Source organism: Thunnus albacares, chromosome 12 (genome assembly GCF_914725855.1).
Source record: "Thunnus albacares chromosome 12, fThuAlb1.1, whole genome shotgun sequence".
Lineage (NCBI taxonomy): Eukaryota > Metazoa > Chordata > Actinopteri > Scombriformes > Scombridae > Thunnus > Thunnus albacares.
In genome coordinates, this window is record NC_058117.1 from 26,571,985 (window position 1) to 26,599,541 (window position 27,557).

The following is a 27,557-nucleotide window of genomic DNA, read 5'->3' on the forward strand; positions in this document are numbered from 1 at the left end:
TGCAATATGCAATGGCAAAGGCACAATATCTCTCCTAAGTACACATAAAATTGTTCTCTTTAAAATTAAAAATGGGGACTAGTTTCTATCAGAAAAAAAAACTTCTCATAGTAAGACTTGTGTAATAGTGTTAATGACCACTCATCTTCTTCTGATATCCCTGGAACACCATGACAAGCGGAAACATTCAAAAGACAACAGATGCTGATGCTGTGGTTGTAAACAACAAACTGAAGAAAACCTAGAGATGTGAATGAGGAAGAGAAACTGCAGTTGGAGGGGAGGGGGAAGAGGGGGGGGGGGGGACCTGGAGAGTAGGGTCCATTACCTGATTAATTCAACTACGGCCGTTTGAAATGCTCAGAATGACGGTATGCTGTTAATGCTAAGAGCAGGAGCAATCTATCACGGCGAGCGGCGGTTGACACTTTCTCTCTCCACACCACTAACTTTCATTAACAGACTCTTAAAAAAAAAAAACACAGCCGAACTCTCCTTGTCACACACACACATACAAACACACACACACCGAGATTTATGACTGGACAGGAAAACTTTGAAGAGGAGACAGAGTATTAACCATGACACCGGGGCATTTAATGATCTTATATTCCAGGCACAGTTAGGCCCTACTCGTCTTGTGAGCCCGACGCCATCGATAAAACGGCTCTGACGGGTTTCCGTGGTTAGAAAAGACAACTTCAAAATGTCAGGGATTCAAATGATTCAATACAGCAGACCACCCATGTGTCACTGCTAATCCTTTTAACTGCACAAAAAGTGACAACAAGTCTCTGTGTGTGTCTCTGTGTGTGTGTGTGTATATATTGTGGTGGCATATTGGATATGCAACACCACTGAAATGTCAATAAAGCTGAGATGTCAAGTAGCAAATTTAGGATAAAGTGAAGACTGAATGCCACTACAATATGCTCACAGCACGACTGCATCCTTGAAAATGTCAAGGATGTCTGTGATAATCCAGAAATTTTGGTCTTAATTCCCTCCTCAGTTTGATAGATGTGACACTTAGCATTGCTAAATCATTGCTGGGGGAAAGTTACTAACTTAGTTTGCCATCTTGTCAAGACATGTTATCGCAATCAGCTCACCTTCCTACGTAACAAAAACCCTTTAAATGTTCCACAACTCTGTAGACATACAACAAAAACTAAATGGAGTGTGTTTAACCACGTTAGCAGCCTGGATGTGGATTGAAGTTGACAACTAATACTTTGCTCCAGAGAGAAATATTTACTATATATACACATTCATATAGGTTCACTATATATACTACTGGAATCCCAATAACTTAAGTAATTATTTGACTCAATCTAATACGACCAACACAAGAATACTGCTAGAACAATGTGTATGTTAACATGCTAATATTAGCATTCAGCTCAAGACATAGCTGAGTCAAAGTTAACCTGAGGCTCACCAAGCCCGAAGAATATTTTTACACTTCAAATCTATTTTCATCCATTTTTACCCGCATAGCTACAGTGATTGTGTGTTGCACTCTGAGCATTGTTAAAAGGCAACTGACCTACATGTAATACGGTTAGACTGAGCGTTGAAGCTGCTAGGCTAACGTGCTGCTCACGCTAACTCTCCTGTGTAGAAATGGTGTAAGAACAGCAAAGTTGTCTCTCCACTTTTCATCCAACCAAAAATATTTTTCTTTTTCTGGTGTGTAATGAGCATAAAAGCCTCATAGGGCATTAATCTGTAGGCACGGCTGGCAATATATGCTAGCTTTACTTTGTAAATTATAAAAAACATCAATATTAGCATCTTATCATGCAGGGGTCGAGGGAACAGATCACGATGCATGGATGTCCTTTACTCCAAGTAGACAAATGTCTACTTGAGGAATTTCTACCTACAAAAATGCAAATGCGAGTTTCTGAGAAAACCCATCGGCAGACGGCGGGAACAGTCGAAAACAGGCATCACAGCGCTTCGTCGACACATCATGAATCTTGTCACAGTGTGAGCCTTTCCTAAGTTCAGGCTTGTTCACTTGTTCATGACAGGAACACACACACACACACACACATTCACACACTCACACTAAAGCCACTGCAAAATTAGCGCAGCCCTTGAATTTCTGGGCAACAACCATCTTCACCAATGCCAAGCTAACAGACTGGGTGTTGCTTCTGAGTCCAAGTGATGATCAGAGAGAGAGAGAGAGAGAGAAAGAGAGAGGGAGAGAGAGAGAGAGAGACACACACAGAGAAAGAGAGAGAGAGAGAGATGGATACAGAGTTGGCAGGCTGCTCGGTTGGCAGGGGTTGATGGTGATGAGGCTTTGATTGGGACTGAGTGTGAGGCCTTCGAGACATGAGAGGGTCAGGCGGTGGCAGCTCTGTTGATCCCACACACACATACACACACGCACGCACACACACACACTTCTACAGGCCTCACACTCCCGACGCAGCCCTCCTACGTGCAACCACACATCAAAGTTCAATCTCCCTAACGCTCCCGCACCAAAAGCCTTCACTCATTCGCACACAGTCGCTCAAACACATGACACTCTTCAGCAGCTCTTGACACGCTGTAGAGCCACTCTGGGGAGCTAACTTGCTCACATCACATTTGGATACTGTGACACGGCTCCACTTTCATACACTTTAAAAAAAAACAGTAATGTTGTTCTCGACACGTTCAGCCTGTGTGGTTTTTGGGCCAACTGACGCATTTGTATGCCGTTTCATCATGACATTTTGACACATTAAAAACACAAGTGAAGCGTGCCATTTATGACTTAAAAAAAAACAAAAAAAAAACTTTTAATGATGTATTTGTTGCTAAGTGCTTCACTGCTTGGTATGTGTTTGCTAAACTGAAGTTTCAAGCGTCACCTGTCAATCAAACAAAATGGATTTGGATTTTCTGTTGATGCAGTGTCAGGATGCTCAGACATGAAAATATTCATATAAGGCGATTTAGATGTTTATTATTGAGGTCTATTAATAAATAAATCAGTGCAGTTTAGAGGAACTTTTGCTTATGAATATCAAGTTTTATAACTAATATAAGAGAAAAATGTAATGTGAATATGAAGTTGCTTTACTTAATTACAATAAACTTTAACAGTGCATTAGTAAAAGAGATGAGTGTCTTTCTTTTAAACAAGTATAGGGTAAGTTATAAATATAAATATTGTAAAGAATCTATTAACAAAGCTAAATATTATCTTGCATCGTGTGTGCAGATGAGTAAATGTAAAAGCTTTTAGGAGCTGGCTTGAACCACCAAGTTTGCTGTATCAATAATGAAATATTGTGGATTATTCCTTTAAGTCTGGTACGTGATCCACACTAGACACACAGTTGGGTTTGAATATATCTCACATCATTATTTTGAAGTACACAGCTGTCTCTGCCAGTAAACACTGGGCGCGGATCAAACGGGCAGTCAGACGGAGTTTTAATGGAGCAGATCTGATGCGGCCGATACCGAGCCGGAGTGCCATAACACTGATGTTCTGACAATGCACACCGATCGTTATCATCTGAGAAGAGCTGGATAGTACAGTCTGTATGCGTTTGTTGGGGACCAAGTGTGCAATTGACAGTACAATAGATATCCCTTCATGTATGTGTGTGTTCCCTATTAATTACTCCAGTGTGTGTGTGTGTGTGTATCAGCGCCTCCGTGTATCGGTTTGCAGTATTTGTCCATGTGCATCCTACTGATTATTCCATCGTGTGTGTGGTCCTGACTGCTTCCTATCAGTCTCTTTGCTCCTCCGATAGAGAGCTCAAGTGATCCCACCTGTTGAAGATAGAAGCTTTGCTGGCTTTAGCTCTAAGGAGGCAATGAGGGCTAAAAAAGCTCAATTTCCAGCTGCCGTTTACACACAATGTCTGTTTTTTTAAATTCAAAAGTTCAACAGCTTTGTTTTGTTTTGCTACTCCGTCACTTTTACATGACACTTATAATGATGCCATCAGGCCATCTTGGCAAATACACACAGTATTAGGAGAAACCATGTTTTTGGGTTTACCAGGCAGTGATGTTTTAATGAAAGACACAATGGAGTTGCATCATGAGAAGTCTAGAAGCCTTGAGTCTAAATTTTTTTTGTCTCTTGCAGATCCCCCAACTTGATGAAAGTGCAATACTGTACTGCTGTGGTAATCATCTGTGTTCTAATAGGCAAATGTATCTTTTGCAATTTATGGTATTTATCTGAAATTTAGAAGATATTTATTTAGAAATCTTAGAAACTGTTAAACTTTAGACCACTGTGTGTCTCTCCATCCCTCTCATGCATACCATCATTTCTCATCATCTTCTGCCACTTTTTTGTTAACTTTTTATTTAATTTTTCATCATATCTGCTTTTCTTTTGCTTTTTTACCCTTAAAATCTTCCACCAACTAACTCTATGGCTCTCTTTCCCCTTTAAAGCATTAGACCTCTGTCAGTCTCTGTCATTCACTTTGCCTCCAACAATCTTTTGTTTTTCTTTCACTACCCCTCGCTCTTACTATTCCTTACATTGCACCAGACTGCATTCCCCTTCCGTCCCTCTTTTCAGTCTCTCCATCTCTGCGGACCTCATTACTCCTCCTCTCTCAGACAACAGTCACTGTTTTCCCTTCCCTGTCACTGCCGCTAATGTGACTGCTAATGTGACATACATATATATTAGTGGCTGGGACCCAGAGGCTCTCCCAACCAGTCAGATGGAGGGAGGGAAGACCAAATGACCTGGACCTGGAAGCCAATGGTAATAGGGGGTTGAGAAAGGGGGAGGAATTATATGGGCTATACAGTTAGATTAATGGGATAAGTGTGCACGGATAGACAGTTTCTGTCAGTTTAGCTGTGAGGGACTGCTGTCTGACAAGTAAAATGTTCGAGGCAGCAGAGAAAGAATTAATAACAGGGAAATAAACCACAAAGGTCAAGCTATTTGGGAGCCTAATTATGGTTTCCTTACACTCTGTAGACTTGTGGCTGCACAGCTCAGGCTTCTCCTGTTCGTCAATCTCACTCTAAGCATCGCCATAATTGTTCTTTGAGGTGCATCCAGCTCTCCAAATGTTATATCACATTATTATGGGTTGACCCGCAAGTTAATAGAAACACTCAGTTGTGTCATTTCAGGGCCTTGCTCTGCCTGTTACCACACCACCAAAAAATCCACTCGATAAGTCTGAATCAGCTGTTCTCAGTAGATATTGATCGGTGTGACTGAGATAGATGCACTAATATCGGACGCGACTCAGCTGTCACCTCATCTCTAAACCACAGTACATCTACATACTGTTTATCTAGTTTAGGAAAGTTTTGTACCGATGGGCAGATAATACAGTTAAAGTAGTAAATGAAAATCCCCTGATACACAAGATAAGCTCTGTGCACGCAGTAAACTCTCTTGTTACACTTTGTTCTTACACAATTTTTATTTTATGTAGTGCAGTCCCCAAACTGTCAGGACGTCTTGGCGCAGAATTAAATTGGTTACCTTCTTAGGCCATTGGTGTACATTTTGAATGTGCATGCCAAATGGTGATGTTAAACATAGAGAAATATCTTGAAAATTGGATTTAAACTGATTTATGTACATTTTTATGAAGGTTGTTTTACTTGCAGCTCTGTAAAAACACTTTGTAAGAAGCTTGTTTGGTAAAAGGCAAGTTAAGAATAATTTTACAACTAGTAGTCTTACCTGAACATGTCCCCGAGTCCTTTCAGCATGCCCTTCTTGGCTTTTCCCTTGTCTTTCTCCTTCCCACCTTCCTGCTGCTTCTTCTTCTCCTTCCCTCCTTTGTCTTTGTCTTTCTTCTTCTCCTCTTTGGTGCGGTTGGTGCCGTTGACCAGCGGTTTCTCAGTGCCGGACAGCGGCGTCTGGTCGGCCACCGTGGACACAGAATCTCTCCCCGATCTTGAACTCTCCTCTGTGTCCTCCTCCACTGGAGACAAAGAAAGTCATAGAAGAAGAAGACAGAAAGAAACATGGGGGGGGGGGGGGGGGTGGAGAACATTATCTTTTTAATGAATAGGTAATTTCAAGTAGAACTATAACACATGAAAATCAATGTCTAATAAATGAAAATCTATAAGTGTAATAAAAAAAATTGTGCAATTATATCTCCTAAGCGCCAAAAGGAGCCCGATATAATCTAACTGCATATTAAAAGTGACTGAAGAGGTCTGTTACAAAATGACACAGCCACCACTAGAGACACAGATACTTTAAAAATGAAGAATAGCAAAACACTGATTACAATCTGATGATACAATAGGATAAAGAAATATAATTCAAAAACCATATTCGTTGGGGTTTTGTTAAGACTAAGAGATGAAAGGACTTGACATTTACTCTGATATATTAATAGTGAAGGTGTTCTGTCCTCATCCTTGAATAACCTACCTGTATTTCTCCTAACCAATAAAAAAAAATTGACGGCTGCTTAACACTTGATGTCCGACTTCCTGACAGGACGCTTGTCTGTCTGATAATCCTGACTCGACCTCTTTAAGGTGCCTCATATTGACGTTATGATGGATTTTATATCTAAAGCAGTAGCTGGTTACATCCTATCTCAGGGATTTGCCATTGCCACAAGCACTGATAAAAAAAACAGCTGCCAGTTATTGAGCATTAAGGTATGAACACTGTCACTGCCATGCATCGGTTTGGAAGCCATTCGGGATTTTTAGTGGCCGACATTTCATCAGTTTCAATAATGACCCTTGTTATGACGGATCTGTGCTGTGTTAGAGATCATTTTAGTAACCCATAATGCAATGATTTCACATTTTAGATATATTTCAGGAGTTACGGGGAGGACTGAGGTTGAAGTTCCTTGCTGACGGGAGTCACAGCTGCTGATGGATAAGAAACCTGTGATTTTTCAGAAAGAGGAAAGTCTCGTTAAACATCAGGCGAACGTGGAACATGGGATATCTTACGTGTCTCCATGCCCTCATCGTCCTCTTCCGTGGCAGCCGGTCGGTCGTAGGATTTGTCGATGGCTGCTCTGAAGCTCTCGTTGCAGCCCCGCCCCCTGATGATACGAGGGCGGGGCCTGTGGAAGGGAAGGTCTCCGTTGAGGGTTACCTCAGCAACAGCCGTCTGGAGGCTCTCGAGAGAGCTGGACTTCTTTAAGCCTAGAGATGGTCCAACATCCTTTGTTGAGGAACCTGATAGGAGGATAGAGAGGTATGTACTGTAGTTAAATGAACAAAGAATTCGGACCAAGCCTACTCAGTCTACTGTGGTGGCCATGTCAAAGTCTTAATCAATATCCTGTACACTGTATGAAGTTGTACGCCAATGACAAACCGTTCTACACCAATCTCAGCTAACCAGCTACCAGGTCATTCTTCTAAATTTAAACAGCTAAAAAGGGACACAAATACATTTTTTCTCAAGCAACTCCTTGGGAATAATAAAATATAGAATGTCTCCAATGGCTACATCTGTATTGTCTCAACAGTGCTCCATTACCCTAATGGAGCACTGAAAGGTTGTCCAAAAGTGAACTATTTTCCTATTAAAAAGTTCATACAAATAAATTTATTATCAGTTTCCAAATATATTCTAATCTACTAAAAACCAACAAACTAGATTCACTTCCATTCCAATTGGATTTTTTGAAATCTTTATATAACCTTAAACACTTTGAACCTTTTCCCCCCCATCATATTTATCAGTACAATAATAGATGACAAAATCTGTCTAGAATTATAAATATATAACACATTGACCTTGGTTATTATTGAATCATGGCTTAAAATTATTCCCAAGGATGATAAAGGATGACGCAGAGCAAGAGGAACAACATTATCTCAAGTGTTATGTTACAGAATGACTTAATGGTATGATTTAAGAGGATGGATTTGTGAGGATGAGAGTGACTTTACAGCACAAATACTGACTAAGCAATATATTTCACAACAAGCCACTATCTGCCAATTCCAAATGACCAACAACTAAAGCTGTCCAAGTATAACCTCAGAGCCTTCCCAGTGTTTCCACTGTGACTTCATCTAGTTGCAACACTGTTGAGTAATATATATTTTTTTTTTGTTTGCTTGTTTTTTTTGTGGAGGAGTCTGGGATTTGTTCCTGCCAAGCTCACAATGACCATCAAGGTGAATTTCCACTGCAAATAATGTCAACACCCACAGTAAATGTAACAATACAACACAAAAACACGTCGTTCTCAGGCTGCACTCTCTAGCCATCTATTTGTCCCTATTCCTGTTTTTTTTTTTTATTGTAGCTTGGCATTTCTAGCTAACAATAACAAAAAGGAAAGACCTGCTCCGATCTCCAGAAATGTTGCAACACCACTGAAGAGATGCTGTTTCTCTTTCTTCATACAGTATAACGTAGAAGAAGATGATAAAGGTTTATTTATGTGGCACGAGCGATGTCAGTCTCACCCACTACTCCTGCAGACAGTGAACACTGAATCTACTTCATGAACCAGCGATGTATTGGTAACACCACACACACACACTACATGAAACATTTTACCTCACCGAGCAGGTAAAGAAAATCCACTACGGTAATAAGCAACTCTGACAACAGCACACCATATTTATACCTGGATACCACTTGTTTCACCACGAAGAAAGCTGATCGATTGTGTGTATTTGTGTGTGTGTGTATGTGTGACATTCCTCCCGACTGACTACAAATTTCATTACAAGATGTAGCTCTGAATGAAAATAACCATCAGCAAAATAGGAGAAACATGACAGTTTAATTAAACTAAGGCTATTCGTACAGTGGTGCGGGCATAATTTTTGTTCCCATATGGCATCTTTCACAGGCTGAGGACGTGTACGCTGGATAATAAATGAAAGGAGATAAGGTGGTGTGGAGTTATGAAGGTAAATGGAAGAGTCCTAATCTCCTGGGTGGTGTCGCTTTACAGCTACTGTAGCGGGAGGTTGCAAAAGCCTGACAGACTAAAATGTGGTGTCAAGAGGGAGGAGAGTGATTGAAAGGGAGGGAGACAGGGAAGGAAAGACTGAGAGAATAGAGGAAGAGGGTAGAACAAACAAAGGAGGGGTGAGTGAGTAAGGATGAAACTGAAAATTAAATGTCAAAAGATAGAAAGAAAGGTGAACATAAGGGAAATAAAAGAGAGGTGAAAAAGAGAATATAAATACTAACTAATGTACCAAATGTGTGTTGATTTATGGCTGAAAATAGTTCCCAACAAATAAAGCATGTACTCCCGGCTAAGTAACGTTAGCTAAAAGTTTAAGTTCCCAGATGTTTAAAGTTAATACAAGGAACTTTTATTTTGTGTTGATTTTAACAGCCCCTGTAGACAACAGCGGTGGTGTAGTGAAGACAGCATTTCCCATGAGCACCATCGCCTCATGTTGTAAAAAAATTTTGGCTAGCGTGTGCATTTCTTTGGAAGCGAGTGAAAGAAAGACTTATTTGTAATGCTATTTCTCTTTTTTTTTTTTTTTTTTTTTTTTTTTAAACACAGCTGTTTGCAGGATTTATAGCGATGAGGTAAAAGTATCTGTTTGTGGCTATGTGGAGGTGTGGGCGTGTTTATTTGCGCTTTAGAGCGTAACCGCTATAAAACAATGAGAAAATAACGTTTTATATCTCAGATTCACTCCTTTGTTCTTGCTACACCGCTGCTCCATCTCTTCATTCACTCTCTGGCTCGCTCGACCACCACTGCTCTCTCTCTCTCTCTCTCACTCGTGATCTCAGCTCGCTCGTGCTTTCTATCTTTTCTTTTTAAAATGAGATGGGAAGCCAAAAACAAGTCTTTGTACTCCCTTATGCTACAATGCTACATGTAAAGTAAACAAAGAATAACTATACTACATTACTACTAACTACATTTAGAATAACTATTGTTTCATAATCAGTTAAAAGTTCCTTGTAGTAACTTTAAGGAAATAACTTGGGCATTAAAAAAAACAAACAAACAAATATTTGTGACCCCTTTTTTTCAAAATGTACATCTTCAGTAGGAACCGCCAGGCTCCGCACTTTATTTTAGTCACATTTTTTTGTGATTCAAATGACCTGCTGGGCCTCTAGAATAATCTCAAAATGCAAGTCTGGAAACAAGCTATTTTTTCCTTCCTCCTCCCATGCTGCTTGTTTACAGTAAGACTGACTGAAACGAGAATAAAGAAAGAGAAAAATAAATAAATAAAAAAAAACGGAAAATTGAATACATGCAGAGCGAACAACCTCGTGGGTTGGCGGCCTCCCATTCATTCTCATCAGCCTGTCCTGTCCCCTTAACGTCTCACTGAGAGCTGGGCTGATAGGCTTTTCACGCTGCACACCCTTTCTATTTAAAGGCTTTGCAGAGCGCCGTTCACTACAGTCACACTTCAGTGACAGTCTTTAAAAAAAAAAAAAAAAGAAAAAAGGATAATTTACACTGTGTTGGAGATCTGACGAATAGCATTTAGATACAAACATGAAAAACTTTTTTTTTTTTTTTTGCCTTTTTTAAAAGAAATGACTTTCAAATAACCTGGTGACAAGGTTTCTTGTTCAGTCAGGCCTACCCAAAGACAGTACTGAGGAAGTTTAGAGGAGATATTTTATAAGAAACAATGTCCATCTGTTTACATTTAGTTTTTGAGACAAACACACTAAATTCAGATATGGCAACACAGCTCATGAACAGTGTCTGACAGACATTTAAGAAGGCAGTTAAATAGATTATTTCAAATCTGGCAGCCACTCAGTCAGTTCTTAATAATCTGTGTCAGCATGTTTGGACAGTGACACCACTATTCATCTGCAGATAAACGTTATCCTGCAAAGTTAAGCTTTGACAGCCTTGCAATAACAAATACAGAGCAATCATGTAGCAGCTGGCTAGCAGAGGTTAGATTGGCGATGACACCGGACTCAGCTGGAACCGACAACAGCAGGCTTATTTATTCAGTCTGTATAAAGGAAATCACCTGTCATCTCGTTTCACTGCCTCCGTCATCGCTATAGAGTTCACTGTGTGATTAAACATTATGATAAAGTTTGTTATGTTTAAGTTATGCTAAGTTTTTTTTTTTTTTTTGATGAGGTTTTTAGTTTTATGCCTGCAAAAGTTGTGCAATATTACAAAGTATTGCAAAATAATTGATCATATAAAATGCAATAAAAAGATAATAAAGTGTTATTCAATTATTAAGAAATTTCTAATGGCCTTAATGATTACCGACCCCTAATTCTAATAAACAGAAGAGTATTTACAGACCTTTTTTATTTGGATATAAAACTTTTTATATGACCTTTTTCTACCATTTGTGATTTGATGAAATGTTCTTTTTATCAGACCTATAAAAACACAAAACCACAAAACCATCTCAACCACATTAAAATCATTAAAAAGCCGGGACAGCAAAAGCCTACAGTCCTGTAAACTCTACGTGATGGCATTCAACAGAAAAAGGGAAAAGAAGTAAGAAGAAGATATATAAAACGGGCTAACCAGCCACCAGTTTCATCATCTAGATAAACATATTATCCATTTTGTACATCGTTTATCATATAGATCGCCTCTGAATAAAAGTAATTAAGGCATTCTCTCAGCTGGTATTGACTAAACTAAGGTCAAACTAATTTGTAACTTAATCACTTCCTGGGAGTGTGAATGCCACACTCTACCTACTGAGCAACATTGACCCACTATGCAATAATATCGAATCTTGTTTCACAAAGATCAAATAATTAACCTGACTTTACTTCCCAAAAGGAATAGAAATGGACTCAATAGTTAAACCACACATGGATTAATCACATGACACTCCCTCACTAGGATTTATAATATGTCATAAAGGTTTTACAGTCTGAATGTAAACCTGGACAGTCCACGTCCAATGCTTGGCTTGTATCAACAAACTTCTCAGCCAATCACAGCTCATGAGACGAGGACTACTATATCCCGTCTCTCAGAGCTGTCACAGTCTTCGGTTTCAGCGGGATGGTTGTGTTTTGGCTTTGGTAAATGGACCATGGATCATTTATACTTAGCGGTGAGTACAGGTTTTTTTTTTTTTTTAAGTTGGTAAAGTGACACCAGAGGCCCACAAAGTGAAAATAAACCTCAGGCACTTAAAAAAAAAAGCAAGCTGAAATCTATTAGCCCAAAACATTAGTGGAAATGGATAGGTATTCACTTCCAAACTGGAAAAACACCTAACTTTCACATAAATAACAACCTTAAAATAAGCTGAAGAAGTAGCCTACATATCTGATCTGCTAGTGGAATGAGATAATTTCACAATTTCACTGTAAAAGTAAATCACTCTGACCAAACAATGGTGCTTAATTAAAGAAAATGATATGATTTGCAGTGGAGGGAACTTAAATATCACCCACACATGAAACAATCACTTGCACATTGTTTTCTGCTTTTTAATGAGGGTATTGTGGGGCTTTAATGAGTTTAATTAGAGACCAGTAGGAATTGCATCAGTACCTATAGAACTAGTTTGCTCTGAAATAAAGTCTTGGATGGAAAGGAAGTTTTGTAAGATACTGAATGTCACTACCCTGCCTGTGTAACTGCAATATCCATCAAATAAGATATAATTACAGCTGAAACTATTAGTCTACTCATCAAATAGTTGATCAAAATAAAAAGCAACAATTTTAATAATTAATTATGGTGGTTTTCAAGCAAAAAATACAAAAAAAATCCGCTGGTTCCGGCTATTAAAATGTGTTTTTCTCTATTTTATGTCATTATAAACTGAATATCTTTGGGTTTTAGACTGTTGTTTGGACAAAACAAGATATGTGAAGATGTTACTTTGGGCTCTGGAAAATTAATGGGCAGTTTTTCATGACTTTTTTACATTTTACAGACTAAACTATCGACTATCTTTCCCGAACTGTAAGCAAATTAGTTTCCTAAACTTAACCAAACCTCAACAAGGAATGCGGATAATCGCAATTGCATTTTTGTAATATTCATGGGGTCATAATAGAAATGCACTTAATGTATCTTGTGACTTATATATATATGCAAAAAAAATATATGCAAAGTTGTTTTCTTTCCTAGTTGTTATCAGATTATGCAACAGTTCCACCGACTCATCTGTTGCAACCATTTGGCAGATTTACCGTATAAAATATGCAACACACAATCTCTTCCCTGCCGACTCATGATATCACACGACAGAAAGCTGGAGACTATCTCCTCTCCATCTCGTAGTTGCCCACACAACGTTGAAAGGTTTTTGACAAAAGTATTAAAATACTGATCCAACTATGAAGTTGTACTTTTCTAAGAAAACACCTCTCCGATCCATCTTTTCACACCTTTTCTCAGCTTCACTCTAAAACATCTCCTCTTTCTCTCGTCTCTCCGTCTTCCTCAACATGTCTTCCTTCGGCAGGATTCGTCCTTTTTGTCCAAGCCGCTGATTTCAGAGGCAGGCCCTCTATTCAGTCGAGGCGACAGTGAAAATACACAAGACTTGACAATGACGGATGACTCGCTGTCAGCTCGCTGCCTTAACCAAGGACAGAGTGCTTTCTCTACTCTCCCTTTCCACGCACACACGCATACATTCCTTATACACATACGCACACACATAACAATTAGTGCTACTGTCGCATCTGAGGCAAAAAAAAAGGGGGAAAATCAAATCTGTAGTCACTCGACTGCTTTCACAACCATGTTCAGCAGCGACCTCAAACTGCGGCGAGGACTGCGAGACTTCACTCTGCGGACTGACAAATTTGTCTTGTCAAGAACGTGCAAAAAAAAAAAACACCCGAGCACGGAGGAACACTACATAAATGCATAAAAGAGCAGAGTGCTGGATAAACCTTTCAAACATAATCTCCTACTAATCTGTTTGCAGATCAATATGTGCGATTTTAACGTCATCTCGTTGTTGTTCCTGTACAATTTGTGTCATGTCCTGTACCAGCTGTGAATCGATCAAAAGCTCCAAAAAGATGGGTTGGAGTTCATTTGCTGTTCCTGGCACAAAAAAACATTGACCTCTGCAGCTACATATTTTCCCAGAAAGTTTTACAATGCGTTGTCAAGTAATAAAAAAACAACAATGCAGTTTATATCTTTTGATACAAGGAGTAAATGAGAAAAACATGGACAGTAAAGACAGATCTGAGATGATATGAAGGACTTGGGGCAAGAGGGGTATGAGTTGGTTTGACTAAATGAAGCCAAATGCTAAACACAATAACTCCATGAAGTGCAGTAGAAAAGTTTCAAACATCATTAGGTGAGCAGATTTCATGAAACTACAGGAAACTTGTGATTCCTTAAAAAGGTGCTGGAGGCAAATTATCAACTAGTTAAAAATAGAGGAATGTTTTGCAGATTATCTCCATTGCAAATGTGATATTTATTGACAAAACCGCTAAGCCTTTGCTTCTGCACATGCCATGAATTCTAAAACATTGGCAAGGAACCTTCGACTTCAGAGAGAGAACCAGGCTTATATAAGAAAAAAGGGCCTTTGTTTCTAACAGTTGCTGTTTTATTAGTGCATTTTTATCATGTTTTAGTGAAAAGCCTCCTTGTTTTCTGACCTGCTCGGGTTTTTAATATGGTGTTGCTGCTGTTTGCTGTTAATACAAAGTCAACACTTCCTCAATGTTTATCTGTTGTCTAGGTAAATTAAGGTTAATGTGCATTTTCACAGCAGTAATTCCCAAAGTACAACGACAGAGTCACGTCATTCTCAGGGCTGCATTCCTGAGTTTGTCCTCATTCGCAGATTAATTCCAGTTGTTGCTATTTTTATTTAGCCGTTCGTGTCAGAGATAATCAAAACTTCCTGCATGGGTGTTTCAATTTAAAAGCCTTCCATCAGAAGATAAGGTATGAACAAAACAACATAAAGAACTGCAAAGTAGAAAATATCAGAAAAAATAGTGAATTTCTCAGCAGCAGAGTGATGAGTTTGACAAGACTCTTGTTCTACTAATTGAATAAGTGTTGTGGAAATGCACATTATGCTTAATTTGGCATGTAAGCCATTATAGTACAGGTCATTTAATCTCTTCTCCTTTGCTTCTGCTGGACTTTGCCATTATTTGTACGGTATATTTGTATGCAAAGAATGTGATAAATGCAGTATCATGTGGTTTAACATCATACTCTGAATGGATGATCTCCTAGGGGGCTTTTAATTTGAAATAAAACACAAATACCACTTATACCCCTCAGTCCCAGGACTTTGATATGCACCTCTACATTAAAAAGTGATGGTGATGGTGGCGAAGGTAAGTTTTCCATTCTACCTTTCAGTGCACCGGTCCTTACCTGTGTTGGTCTCGGGACGAGGGGTGAGATTAATCTCGTCGGCTACTGTTAAAGGAAGGGGAAGGAAAGAGGGGAGGGGTACAAACATTTGGGGTACAGTTAGTGCTCATGACATTCCACATGCAACATCCAGGTAGCGCTGCAAACATCACAAACGGCTTCATCTCAATTAGGATCGGACGCCATGCGAGAGACAAGGAGGTGAAGGGGGGGGGGTGAATGGGGAATGAAAAGAGGGTTTGAGGATAGTAATCAGACCTGTTGTGATATCAACACAGCACAGAGCGGCAATCTGGTCGGGAAGATTAGATATGATTATAGAGTGTGAGCAAGAGAGACTGTTGCAGCCAAAGCAATCAGTGACTGTACGGAGGCATTTCAAGGTGAATCAACACAGTGAAGTTCTTGACTTTGAGGGAGAGAGAGAGAGAGATGCAAAGCCTGTTTTCATACAAAGAGGCAAGGGGGTGGAATACATTTAAATATAAGGAACATGTTTGAAACATGAAAGGGGTGCTGGGGGATGTGCTCAAGGTTACGTGAAACCTGATTTTTTTTTAAAAAAAAAAGGTTTTTACTGAGTTTGAGGCGGCTGAGGTGACTACTGACATGTCTGTCAGAGCCTTAAAACTCAAACTAAGGGATTATATAACTCTAAAATATTCAGAAATGTGTGGAAAAGACAAGTCACTACACTGATTGGAAATTATTAATAATGTGTGTTTTAACCAGATGGTTTTGGAGTTTGTCAGTTCCTGTTTGGAAAAGTTTAGAAGTATCTTTACTTCAAAGCTCAAGTTTCTCTGTGCAGTCAAAAGCAAACATTTCATTTTCTATGTTTGTTTGTTGGGTAAAGAGAATAAAGGCGTTTTACCATTTTGCTTGGAAGTTTTGTGATCCTTGGTTTACAACACCTACCATCGCCTGAATCATGCTTCATAATGATTATCAGTCATATCATATCCACAGCACCAATATGGCTGAGAGGACATATTGCACATAATGCCTGACATCAATATTAAATTGTATCTTGAGAGTCATAAAATCAACATGAAGAGAAACATATGCCACAAATGTCACCAAGGGACGAATCAGCAGGCCAAGAAAGGACAAAATGACATTAAAATACATCATATCTTAATATCTTACAGCCTTGTTCATGTCATGTGGAACAATTGGAAAGATTCCCATGTTTAAGTGTTTAAATTCACATCATAGGAACCACCCAAGACGGCCGTATGATTGAAATACTACACAGTACACAGTAAATATAGCACAATTTCCATTAAATTTGCGATTAATTACCTTGAATGAAAGACAAATACATGTTGGATTTTGACATGAACTGTATCAACAAGTCCTGAAGAAAAGCAAAGGTACTGAACCTCTGCTTTTAATCTGAAGGACATAATACTTAATACATTCAGTCCAAAGATGTTAACATTTATCTGAATTTGATGGGGTGATAAATCTTTTGCAGTGAAAGCAGGTGGAGGTTTTCATGGACTTCCTCAGTTCCTGCTCTCCCTGAAACGTAAAGAATAACCTGCATACTAGAAGGCAGATGGGAGGTTTTGAACATGGTACCTAGATCCATGCTCTTGGACTTGCGTGTCTTGATGATCTCGAGCTGGGCAGCGTCCCCGAACTGCTTGGTGCGTTTCTCTGACATGCTCTGGCGCCCGAAGCCTTCCCTCTGGAAAGCGGTGTCTGGATGTGATTCATCTGGATTCAGGGAGCTGGATGGAGAGAGGGTGAAATACAGGGAAGTAAGATTAACTTTATTGGCCATGCTAAGATCAGCATCTTTGTTAGTGGCTTAGCATGCTAATTAGCACTAAAAATACAGTATAGCTGAGGCTGATGGGAATGTCATAAGTTTTGTAAGTATTTAGTCATACACCAAAGTATTAGACCGACAGACTGATTATAAAGTCCCAAGATCCCTACTACACACATATGGTGTCAAATATGACGCATAAAAAACTTCAGTGAGAAGAAAAACTGAAAAAAATTACCAAAGTGGCACGGAGACAGATTTGACTGAGGAGTATAAGTGAAAAAATACTGAAATAAGTTCAAAGAACCTCTTTGAACTCAAAGAATCCAAAGGAAAAAAGAAAAGATATACAAGAGATGGAGGGTTGAGAGAGGGGCGGAGCAAAGTAGAGGATAAAATTAAGAGAGCTGAGAAAGTGAAATGAAGAAAAGGGAAAGGTTCAGGGAATGAGAGACAGATGGAGGGAAGGACAAGATTGGAGATGAGAAGACGGGGTAGGGGAAAAAGAAGAGAGAAGAAAGCGAGGGAGGAGGTAAGCGTGACAGGAGGAAGAGAAAAAAAACAACGAAATGAAATAGGATGATGAAAAGAGCGATCATATAATAAAAACAAGACGCAACAAATAATGATATTAATAGGAGAGGTTGGAATGAGAGAGAGAAAAAAAAAAAAAAACGGGGAGAAAATGACAACCAGACCAAACACATACAGAACATGTACAAAAAAAAAAGTAGAGCGATCACTCTGGGAGTCATTACACTGTATAGACAGATTCATCACAGCGCTGGAGCCTCCATCTTGCTAATCACTGACCAGAGCACACGCGGCTTTGCACACTGTTGCGCAACATTCCTAATACTACGACCCTGCACGTTCGTTCACATGTCTTTCTTCCTTGTTTCCTGACATCTCTCCGCTGGTGCCATCTAATAAAGGCACAGTTCCAGCTGTGGAAATAGACACCTGTGAACATGTTGCAGCTGAACTAAATGCAGATCTAAAAAAAATTAAAAGGTAAAGCTGCAAATATGTGAAAGAAGCTGTGAAGTATTGTACGAGTGTTGAAATGATTATAGACAGAAACCTTTCGTCAGCTGTTTAGATAACGGATGAATTATTCGAGTCATTTATCGAGTAAAAATGTCTCAAATGTGAAGGTTTCCTGCTTTTCTCTGTTTCTTCTTTAGGTTACAATTAGATTAATTGATGACGGAAACATTTGTTAGTTGCATCCTTATAACTGAACGCCATGACACTGACATGCACTAATGAAGCATTGTGTCAGAACAGGCGTCCTTCACATCAGGCTGAGAGGCCAGTACAGAAAAATAAGCTGCTTCAGTAAGTGGCTGCTTACAATTATGGAGAATTTAAAATTTTTAAAAAACCCATGCACTTACATACATACTACACAACTACAGTTACACTACTACACTGACCTTGTGCAAATGCTGAGCTTTGAGAAGCTGAAATTAAACAAAATAAACATATTTACTCTGCAGGGAATTCTAGGTTTGTCCACAATTTAAGACCTAATTTGAATTAAGGGAATTATTGCATGGAATAAACTAGTCAAATGTGGAGCTACAGTTCAAACAGCAATGTGAAAATTAACCTAATAATATTAACTACATTGAGAGCTTACATTGTGTTTGACTTGCAGAAGGTGAGGGGAATGCAGTAGGGAAAATCAAGTTCTGCCCACCTGTCGTTCGGAACGGGCAGCTCTTTGGCCCACAGAGGCGTCACGTCGGCGGTGAAGCCAACGTCGTCGTGGGAGCTGGACGACGACTGGTCGGAGAGGTGGGGCGGTAGGAGCGGCGGCCGGTCATCCTCTATGATGACTGTGTCGTCCTGCGGCATGTTGACGGTCGGAGAGAGCTGGTAGTTTCCTGGAGAACATAAGATGTTAGGTTACTACTAGAAAGACTATTATTTTTTTTTCATTAAAGGCAACTGTTTCTATGTGGTTTTTCTTAAATTGGAGTTAAATTGGAAACAAATATGTATCAGAAATTATTGGTAAATGTCAGGTTTTTATGTCTGCCCTTCAGAATAAAAGTGCAAAAGTTTCTTTCTCAATCCATCAATTGTTTCTGCATCATAGAGAGAGAAAGTCATTATAACAAGATTACATAACAGCTTCATGAGTTTTGTTGGTTTTGTAGAAACAAATTCTTTGAAACATAAACCAATTTCAAATATCAAATATTGGGGGAAACTAGTGGCGTAACGAGCCAAGTTGAATTTAACTGAAATAACATTATTTAGAATATGAACTGTTGTCATGATTTTCTGTTGAAATACACAAGTTAAGCTTTGCCAAAACTACTTTGTCATATGTTTGGTTGAGGAGAATCACTGTCTGAAGAATGTTCATCTTGTACTTAAAGGAGTAGTTCAACATTTTGGGAACATTTGGGAAGATTGAAACCGCTCCTATGTGTGTGCTTTAATTTTGCAGCTAGAGGCAGGAAGTGATTAGCTTAACTTACTATAAAGGCTGGAGGCAAAGGGGAAACGGCAAGCCTTACATAGTATAATTATTTCGAACAACAGTGTATAAACTGTACCTCGGTGCAGTGTCTCCACTGGTTGCCTAGCAACCTCACAGCAATGAATAGTAACCGCTATCTAAAAACTACAAATTGTAGTTAAAAAACTACAAATTGTAGTTTTTACATTTCTGTTTTTATACAGATAAAACAAACATGATCCTTGTTAATTAGTCAGATTTAGAGCTGTTGTTGCTGGGTGGATTTTATCGGATTTTAACATCGGACAGAGCCAAGCTAGCTGTTTCCCCCTGACTACAGTCTTTATGTTAAGCTAAGCTAAGCTAATACCCCCCCCCCAGCTGCCGTTCCATATTTAATGCCCAGGCATGAAAGTTGTATCAATGTTCTCATTTAACTCTCAGTAGGAAAGCAAATAAGCATACACCCGAAATGTTGAACTGTACTAATATGTTGAGCTTTGCGAGCATCAGCACATGTTTTTTTAATGTTCCCACATGAATCAGATGAACGTGTGTTCTGCTCCGCGTTTTCCCCTCAAGTCATGCATGTATTAAACAAAACCACTGTTATAGATTTCCGACAGCTCAACACTATCTAAGAAAGGGCGTTTTTTATGGTCTTCTCACTGTTTAGTATGATGTATGTAATAATTTGAGGATATCAACGATGAGTCACTCTGCACAACGACCACCATCACAGTCAAATGACGTGATATGTATCCGTACACATAAATAACGGGTGATGAGTCACACTGACACACAAGTCTGTTTCTACTGCTGATTGAGAGCTACATAAACGTCATTAGAAATGATATTTAATTACATTTGGAGGAAAATAATGCAGATTTCTTTAAGCTTTTAGGACAATACTAGAACACATAATCATCAACATGAAAAACACTTGTAAAAGCTTAAAAAAAAAAAAGCCGGTCAGTTACCCAGCCTCTCTGCACAACACCCTCAGGAATGAATTTATTTGTGACAAAAAAAGGCAACTGCTGTATCAAGCGTGAGACTGCTTAAACTGTTAAATGGGCCAACTACAGGAAAACAAGTTTCCAAAATGAAAAAAAAAACAACAACAACCAAAAAAAAAAAAAAAAAAAAAAAAAAACACAGAATACAGGGTAACTTTTAAAACCAAAAGAACATATTTTGAAGTTTAAAAGCAATGTGAAACTGCTCCTGGCTAATCAGCTTATACCAAGTGGAGTTTGGCAGCGGGCACAATGGTGTTTCTATGTCAAAACACTATGATTAATTCAAGCTGTGCCCTCGCAAATAAAGATAAAAACTTCCCCGTGCTGTGGCGAAAAAAAAAATAAAATAGTCCCCTTTCTCTGCCTCTGAAAAGCAAGGCTTAAAAACTCCCATTGATATGCAACACATGACTTTGTCTTTAATCTGTATTTTGAAATTGGGAGTGGAGAGGGGGGTGGGGGATGAGGGGGGGGGTTCCTCTGCATCAAAAGAAGGGCAGCTTCAATGCCTCATAAAAGCCTTGTGTACTGAGCTCAGGGAGAAGTTTGTTTGTCTTTAGAAAGCGTTTGGGCTTTAAAAACCCGAAGACCTGGAGTTCTGAGCCAACAGGCCTGCTGTTTGTTTCTCATAACCAGGCACCGAGGGAATCGCTGTGCTGTTGGGTGCTGCTGCCTCCAGCCAGTGTGGGTGAATGACCTGATGTAAATGGAGTTGAAAAGAGAGAGAGAGAGAGAGAGAGAGAGAGAGGGGGGGAGAAAAAAGGGTCGAGTGTGTGGTGTGAATGTGTGAGAGATTGTGTGTAAAGGTAGTTTGAAAAGTCATCCGTCACTGTTCTTTGTTACTTTCCTGAAATACTAAGACTTTTTTTATTCAGATTGACTCATGAATGCACTTTGTAGTCTATTATACTAATAATAACTCATATAATATCAGAAATTTCACAAAGAATGTGTCTGCATGTTTGTGTGTGTGAGGGAGAACCACACTGAGTGCGTGCCCTACAACTGTTACACTGCTTTCAGTGTGTGTGTGCTCTCTGTAGCCCCCCTCCTGCTGCGTGTGTTTGTTATTCGCTGTGAATTTAGGAGTCCGGGTGAGTCCTCTGGCACAGCATGGCCACCCCCTTTTCTCTCTCAGACCACACACACACACACACACACATTTTATACACACAATCATGTCCACATACACACACACACACACACACACACACACGTGCACTCACAGAACCACTTAATCCCATTTCCCTAAGCAGTCCAATGCGCGACACTGAGAATCCCATCAATGTCACAGTTTGAATCACTGCAGTACAATCAACTGGCAGCTACTGAGTAGAAAACCGATGAATCTGTCAACTCACTAGCCTGGTAAAAGGGGAGAAAAAAAAAAGCCTCTTTGTTTTAGTGCCAGCCCCCGAGGGCAGCCATCCGCCAGCAACAATAGCACTGCCATGTGGACGAAGCGCACACACCCGACATCACCTGAGAATCACACCAATAAACACGCATTATCTTTCCCAGTGGCTGTAATAATTTTTGACTGAGCTGTAGAGGAACAATAGGTGGTATTTTCATTTGAGATTCTCCGGGAGAGGCTATTATTAAATGCTTTTTTGTGCAAAACTATTGAATATTTGAGGGCAAAAGGGGGGGAACAGCTGGGAGGAAGGCGGGGTGGGTGATACGGTTTTCTAGATGAAAATTGAGATAGTATGAGGTGAGAATAATACAAGGCGAAAGACCTACAGAGGAGGGTTTTTTTTTTTTTCCTCTCTTTTCATTTTGTCTTGTCTCCATCTATTTGCATAATTAGTAAGGAGGTTATTGCCAGGGGTGCTGGACCTTAAGAGCTATTGGCCTAAAGGAATAATTAAGTCGCTCTCTTATCCCTGGCATCTTCAGAGAGCAGAAAGCCAGCGAGTGATCTAAGAGTATGCGCGGGCCAAAAGCAAACTGATACGTTCTGAATGGGAATGATGTTGTCTTGTAAGAAAGCCTAATGCATGATTTATGTTTTGTGGCACCCTTACGACTAGAGAACAGACTTATTTCCAAGCAACTGTGAAAGACCCCCCAGCACTCACACAACAATTTTATTTATTCAAGGGAGGTTTGCTGAGCACGCAAAGCTCTGCTTTGTATTAACACACGTTCACATCTGGGAGCTGCCCAAACGCAGCTACAGTCTTCTACTGTTGGCTTCTGAGCAGCAGCACTGCAGCAGCAGCCGACGAGCGTCTGCTTTTCCAGACCGGTCCACAGTATTCAAACCAGTCATGACACAACCGCTTATGCTTGAGAATCACAGCATTTACGGGAATACGTGGGGAAAGTACAGAATGTGACAGCAGTAAATTACCTGGTAGAATCTGCAGTAACTTAAGACCACACAAGTTAAAAATGTACAAAGTCTTTGCTTGAGACATCATTACAAACACAAGGAGAAAGCTCAACCATTGGGGCACCCAAATTACACACAAATAATGTGTCTCTAGTGGTAGCCATGTAGATAGTTTTACAGTTATCAGCTGTAACTCTGGGATTTCTGCCTCCATCCCAATACAAGAAGTAAACTGAATTTCACTTGCGGGGCTCACAATATTGAAAAATTACATTTAAAACTTTGTAAAAATTCCAATTTCTTTCCAGACACCATTACCAGGTTGATCTGGGTAATCCAACAAAATTCATTAGAATAAAACCAATGAACAATGTTGACTGTTGTGTGTGTGGACTGGCCCTTTAAACTATTATTACTATGAAGATGACACATGCTAAATTAAAGGAAATAATGCTACATGTACTGTAAGAATGGTATAATGAATTACAGGAACAAGCAGACGTGGAATAAATGTGTTTGGAAACTTTTCCAACTTTTGAAGTTGCACCAAAGATACATGAGGAAACTTTGGACACATTAGGGATTGAGTTGACTTAACTGGGAAGTACTTTTTTTTTTTTTTTTTAACTCTCTCAAAATTACATTTGATAATGTTTCATATGAAAATCTGGCGAAACAGTGATTCACTTCACTAATCCGTCGGGGAGTTTTGACTTCATATGAGCAAATGTCTTGTAATGTGTGTTGGTGTCTCATTCTTCAACTAGAGAATTCGTTTTAGAATTAATCCTCTATTAATAATGTAAAAAGACTTTAAACCGTGGTGGTGGTGGTGGTAGTAGGGTATACCTGCATAAAACCTGAGCCTGTTGGCCTTTATCATCTGTGCTTTAACCTGAAGTGCCAAATTAAACAAGAGTTCAAATAAGGCTTTAATCCTTCCTCTACCTCTCCAATCTCACTTTGACACAAAACCACAGAATGACGTTAGAAAAGAAAAAAAAAAAACTTGCTGCTTTGATATCCCCAAGGTCGATCCAAGCACATGGAAAAATGAGCTAACATTTATAAGTTTTATTACCAACTTTATTTAAACTGATTCAGAGCCCACATGGAAGAAGAAGATCCAAAAGATTTTACATGACAAATTAGGGTTGAAATTTCCCCTTAGGTGGTCAGGGGGAAAAAACAACTCCACTGGGATGATTAAGTGTTTAATAAGCATGGAAATGCATGTGTGATAACTTGTAATTATATAGTACAAATCCTTCAACGGGCCGACCGCAGAGCTTTCTTGCATCTGGTGTCCTGTCCTTTTGAGGTTCGGTGAAATATTAGGAAACATGCCACTCTGTCTGACATCTTAATTTTCCTGCTTAAGCCTGCCAATCTGAAGGGAAAACATAAAAAAAAAAAAAAAAAAAAAACGACACATGTGACTGAGGATCAAAAAGCAGCAGGTGTTGATGAATCAGGTGGACCACAATGGGGTTTTTTTTTTTTATCCTCAGACGACCGGGGCCGGATGTCACTAAACACTATTATAGCTCTGAGGTGAGGTCATTCAAGGTGAACATCACAATCTCCTGTATAATCCCTTTTGTTCTTGTTAAGGCTGATTACTCCACATTTTGAACACATTTAGTCTTGGAAGATTGAAGTAAATGGACAAACACCAGTGACAACTTTCTATTTATCTACGTATCCATCTATCATGCCTTCTCTTTTCTTCCTTACTGTTTCACCCTTTTAACTGTAATCCTTTCTTTTATACTTCCTTCAATCCAAACAACTAATCCTCTACTTTCCAAACTACTTTGCTACTATTTTACTTACCTTTTTCATCATTTTCACACCTCCATCACTTTATTTACCTTGTGAGGCAGCTGTATCTGCGAGATCACGACATCACGACTTCATGTCAGGTTTCAAGTTATGAGGCTTGTGTCGGCCTCCTATGAGGATTCTCACGTGATCTCGCGAATCTAGCTGCCTCGCGAGGTAAGACGGTGATAGACAGATGGTTCATCCAATCACCTGCCAATTATTTTTGGAGAGTGCCTGCCCTTTTCTTAACAGTTTCCAAGGACGACTTCTCAGATGGTTCTGTGTAACAAACCATCTGGTGCATCAGGTTAACTTCTTCTAACCTGCTGTTTGATTTCCTACTTTTTAATTATCCGCCATTTCGTTAAGAATATAAAGGAAGTTAAATTGCAACAGGTGTTTTTGTCTTTTGTACTTCAAGCAGCAAACACTGGCTTGAGGTGTAAAAAAAAAAAAACACACCTGCACACTGCTTGTTCATTATACTTTTTTTTTTTGTCTACCAGTAGACATAATTACAACCCAACACCAGCACATAACTGTGTATGTGCCTCTTGGAGGTTATTGTTTCATTCTCAGAGAACATATCAGACCTCTTAGGGCTCTTATAAAACCTTTTCCAATGTCCTCAACCTTTCATGTCTCCTGTCACGGCTGTTTATTTCTCCAGGTTTAAAGTTTGAAAAGAGTGAAAGTGTCTTTACAGCTCATGGACTGTGAACAGCCTTCGCCTTTCCATCAAACCTGCAGATCGTGACTCTTTCAAGTTTCAGCTCAAAAATCCACTTTTACTCTCCAGCTTTCAGGTAGTGCTTTATTTCTGTCTATATACCCTGGTGCTGCAGCACAACGTTGGTTTTCTAAAGTATATTAAGTGATTTTATGTATTTACTGAATTTATACAGCACTTTCAAGTGTAGCTGTTATAAAAGCACTAGACCTTTAGATACAGACATCAACTCAGCTGGTCGGCTTAGTGACAATGATCTTGTTTGCCACTGTTGAGCAGACAACCGCTGTATCGCCTTGTGTTTTTTTACTCCCGACCCTGTACGCTCATTATAAGCCCTCGCTGTTTGTTAAGCATGGATGAACGCAGCGACTGTGGAAGCATGCTGGAGCTTCACCTATTAACACTTCCACTGTCAGTCATAAACTCACACTTTTTTTTTTGTTTACACTAACGGTCTCGATGTCAACCAATTTGCATGAAAGGAAAACAGAGTTCACACTTGCACATCATGTTGCATTGATTAATGAGGTAGAGTTGGTTGGTAGGAGCTCATTTAAAATAACAGATGAAAAGTTGGTGTACCAACTTTTCCGATATATTTATTTGTCCCTTGAATCATAGTTAAAAAAAACAGCTGCAGAGAACAAAAAGCAACAAAGGCAGCTCAGTTATTTTTGTTCTTTTTTTAAATAAACACGCGATTATACCATCTGGTATACAGAAGCTTTGACACTGAGCAACTTCACCAACCGTCCATCAAGTGCAACACAGATGCAACCTTACACAGATGCGTGCAAAGCTCTCACACGTAGAGATACAAATATGCTTTCTAATCTCCGACACACAATTGTACTGACATCCAAACCAACTCTGAGCTGGTCTAAGTAGTGAGAGTTTGGTCGTCTTGAAACATAGAGACTAATTCATTAAAAAAAAATTGCAGATGTTTGAACAGACACGTTTCAAGAGAACATACTAACAAATATACAAAATAATGGAATCCACCACTGGCAGGGCTTCTGCAGTAATAAACTGTCGAGGGGCCGTTTTTCTGACATTTTCCTGTACGCTGTGATGGTCAGATCATATTTACACTTACAGAAATGGAACAGGAGACTATTGTACCACTTCTCGCTGTATATGTCTCATTAGGACTCATTTTTGAGTTTTTATTGATTTTCACCAAAAGATATCTGGTGTAGAACCAGTACATGGAAACACAACACTGGTATCAGATTGAGAAAGACCAGTTCCTCTGAACATTTCGCTCTCAGCAGACTTAAATGAGCACAACAAGGCAAAAGGAAAAAAAAAAAAAAGATAGGTCTTACCTATTGTGCGTGGCATCATGCCTTGTCGTGGCATCAAATTGTCATCAAGGCCCTCCAGGCCACCATACAGGGAGTGGGAGATTCGGCGCTCGTGATCATCCAGAGAGGTGTTCATAGTCTGCTGAGGTCCCAGCGGGCTCCCTGGTGTCTCCTGATTGAAGAAGGAGGTTTTATTGGAGTTATTATTGTGTTGACTTGTTTACTTAATCTTTGTCCAGCCTAAATAACATTTTAAAAAAAACCTTAATTCCATCTTTGTCTGCGTATTGTGTAAATTTTCTGATTATACCAGTAAAATAATAATCTCTCAGAAATTATTTTATATATGTGTATATTTAGTGCCATTAACTTTTATTATACCAGTTGAACTCTTTGTGTTTTCTGTCTTAGATTTGAGAAAACATGTAGACAATGAACTACACATTTTCAGTTACAGTCCAAACAGGAAAACCACTCATGGTCCAAACCCAAACATAAGAGAGACACAGAGTCCCGTTAATACTAAATAAAAGTCAGACAATGAGGCTGAAGGGAACAGCCCGTGCTAACATTTGCTAAACAATAATGGATGGACAAAGGGGCAGTTCTCCATGCTAATGCTAACAGTGTGATAACCAGGATAAATGAGCATGGATTTCCAATATGCTGTTAAGCCACAGGCTGTTAGCGAGCTAGCGTTCCCCCGCAGAGGAAGGTTAGCTTGCTAGCATCTTGACATTTCCCTCAGGAACCATGACGACACTCTCTTGTTTGCCGG

General features: G+C 39.4%; 1 protein-coding gene across 9 annotated transcripts in view; it reads right to left on the reverse strand.

The window, feature by feature from the left end:
- LOC122994645 (partitioning defective 3 homolog) overlaps nt 1–27,557 on the reverse strand; it is a 253,190-nt gene that overhangs the window by 67,286 nt on the left and 158,347 nt on the right. For 2 of the 9 annotated variants that reach the window (XM_044369447.1, XM_044369445.1), the window contains 7 exons: nt 26,801–26,951; nt 18,716–18,962; nt 18,510–18,536; nt 16,878–17,029; nt 15,291–15,335; nt 6,946–7,176; nt 5,699–5,942 (listed from right to left, as the gene is read on the reverse strand). In XM_044369447.1, the coding sequence (XP_044225382.1) occupies nt 5,699–5,942; nt 6,946–7,176; nt 15,291–15,335; nt 16,878–17,029; nt 18,510–18,536; nt 18,716–18,962; nt 26,801–26,951 (1,097 nt within the window). The remainder of the gene's footprint in view (nt 1–5,698; nt 5,943–6,945; nt 7,177–15,290; nt 15,336–16,877; nt 17,030–18,509; nt 18,537–18,715; nt 18,963–26,800; nt 26,952–27,557) is intronic. The other 7 variants (XM_044369451.1, XM_044369449.1, XM_044369452.1 and 4 more) reach the window with 5 other exon arrangements.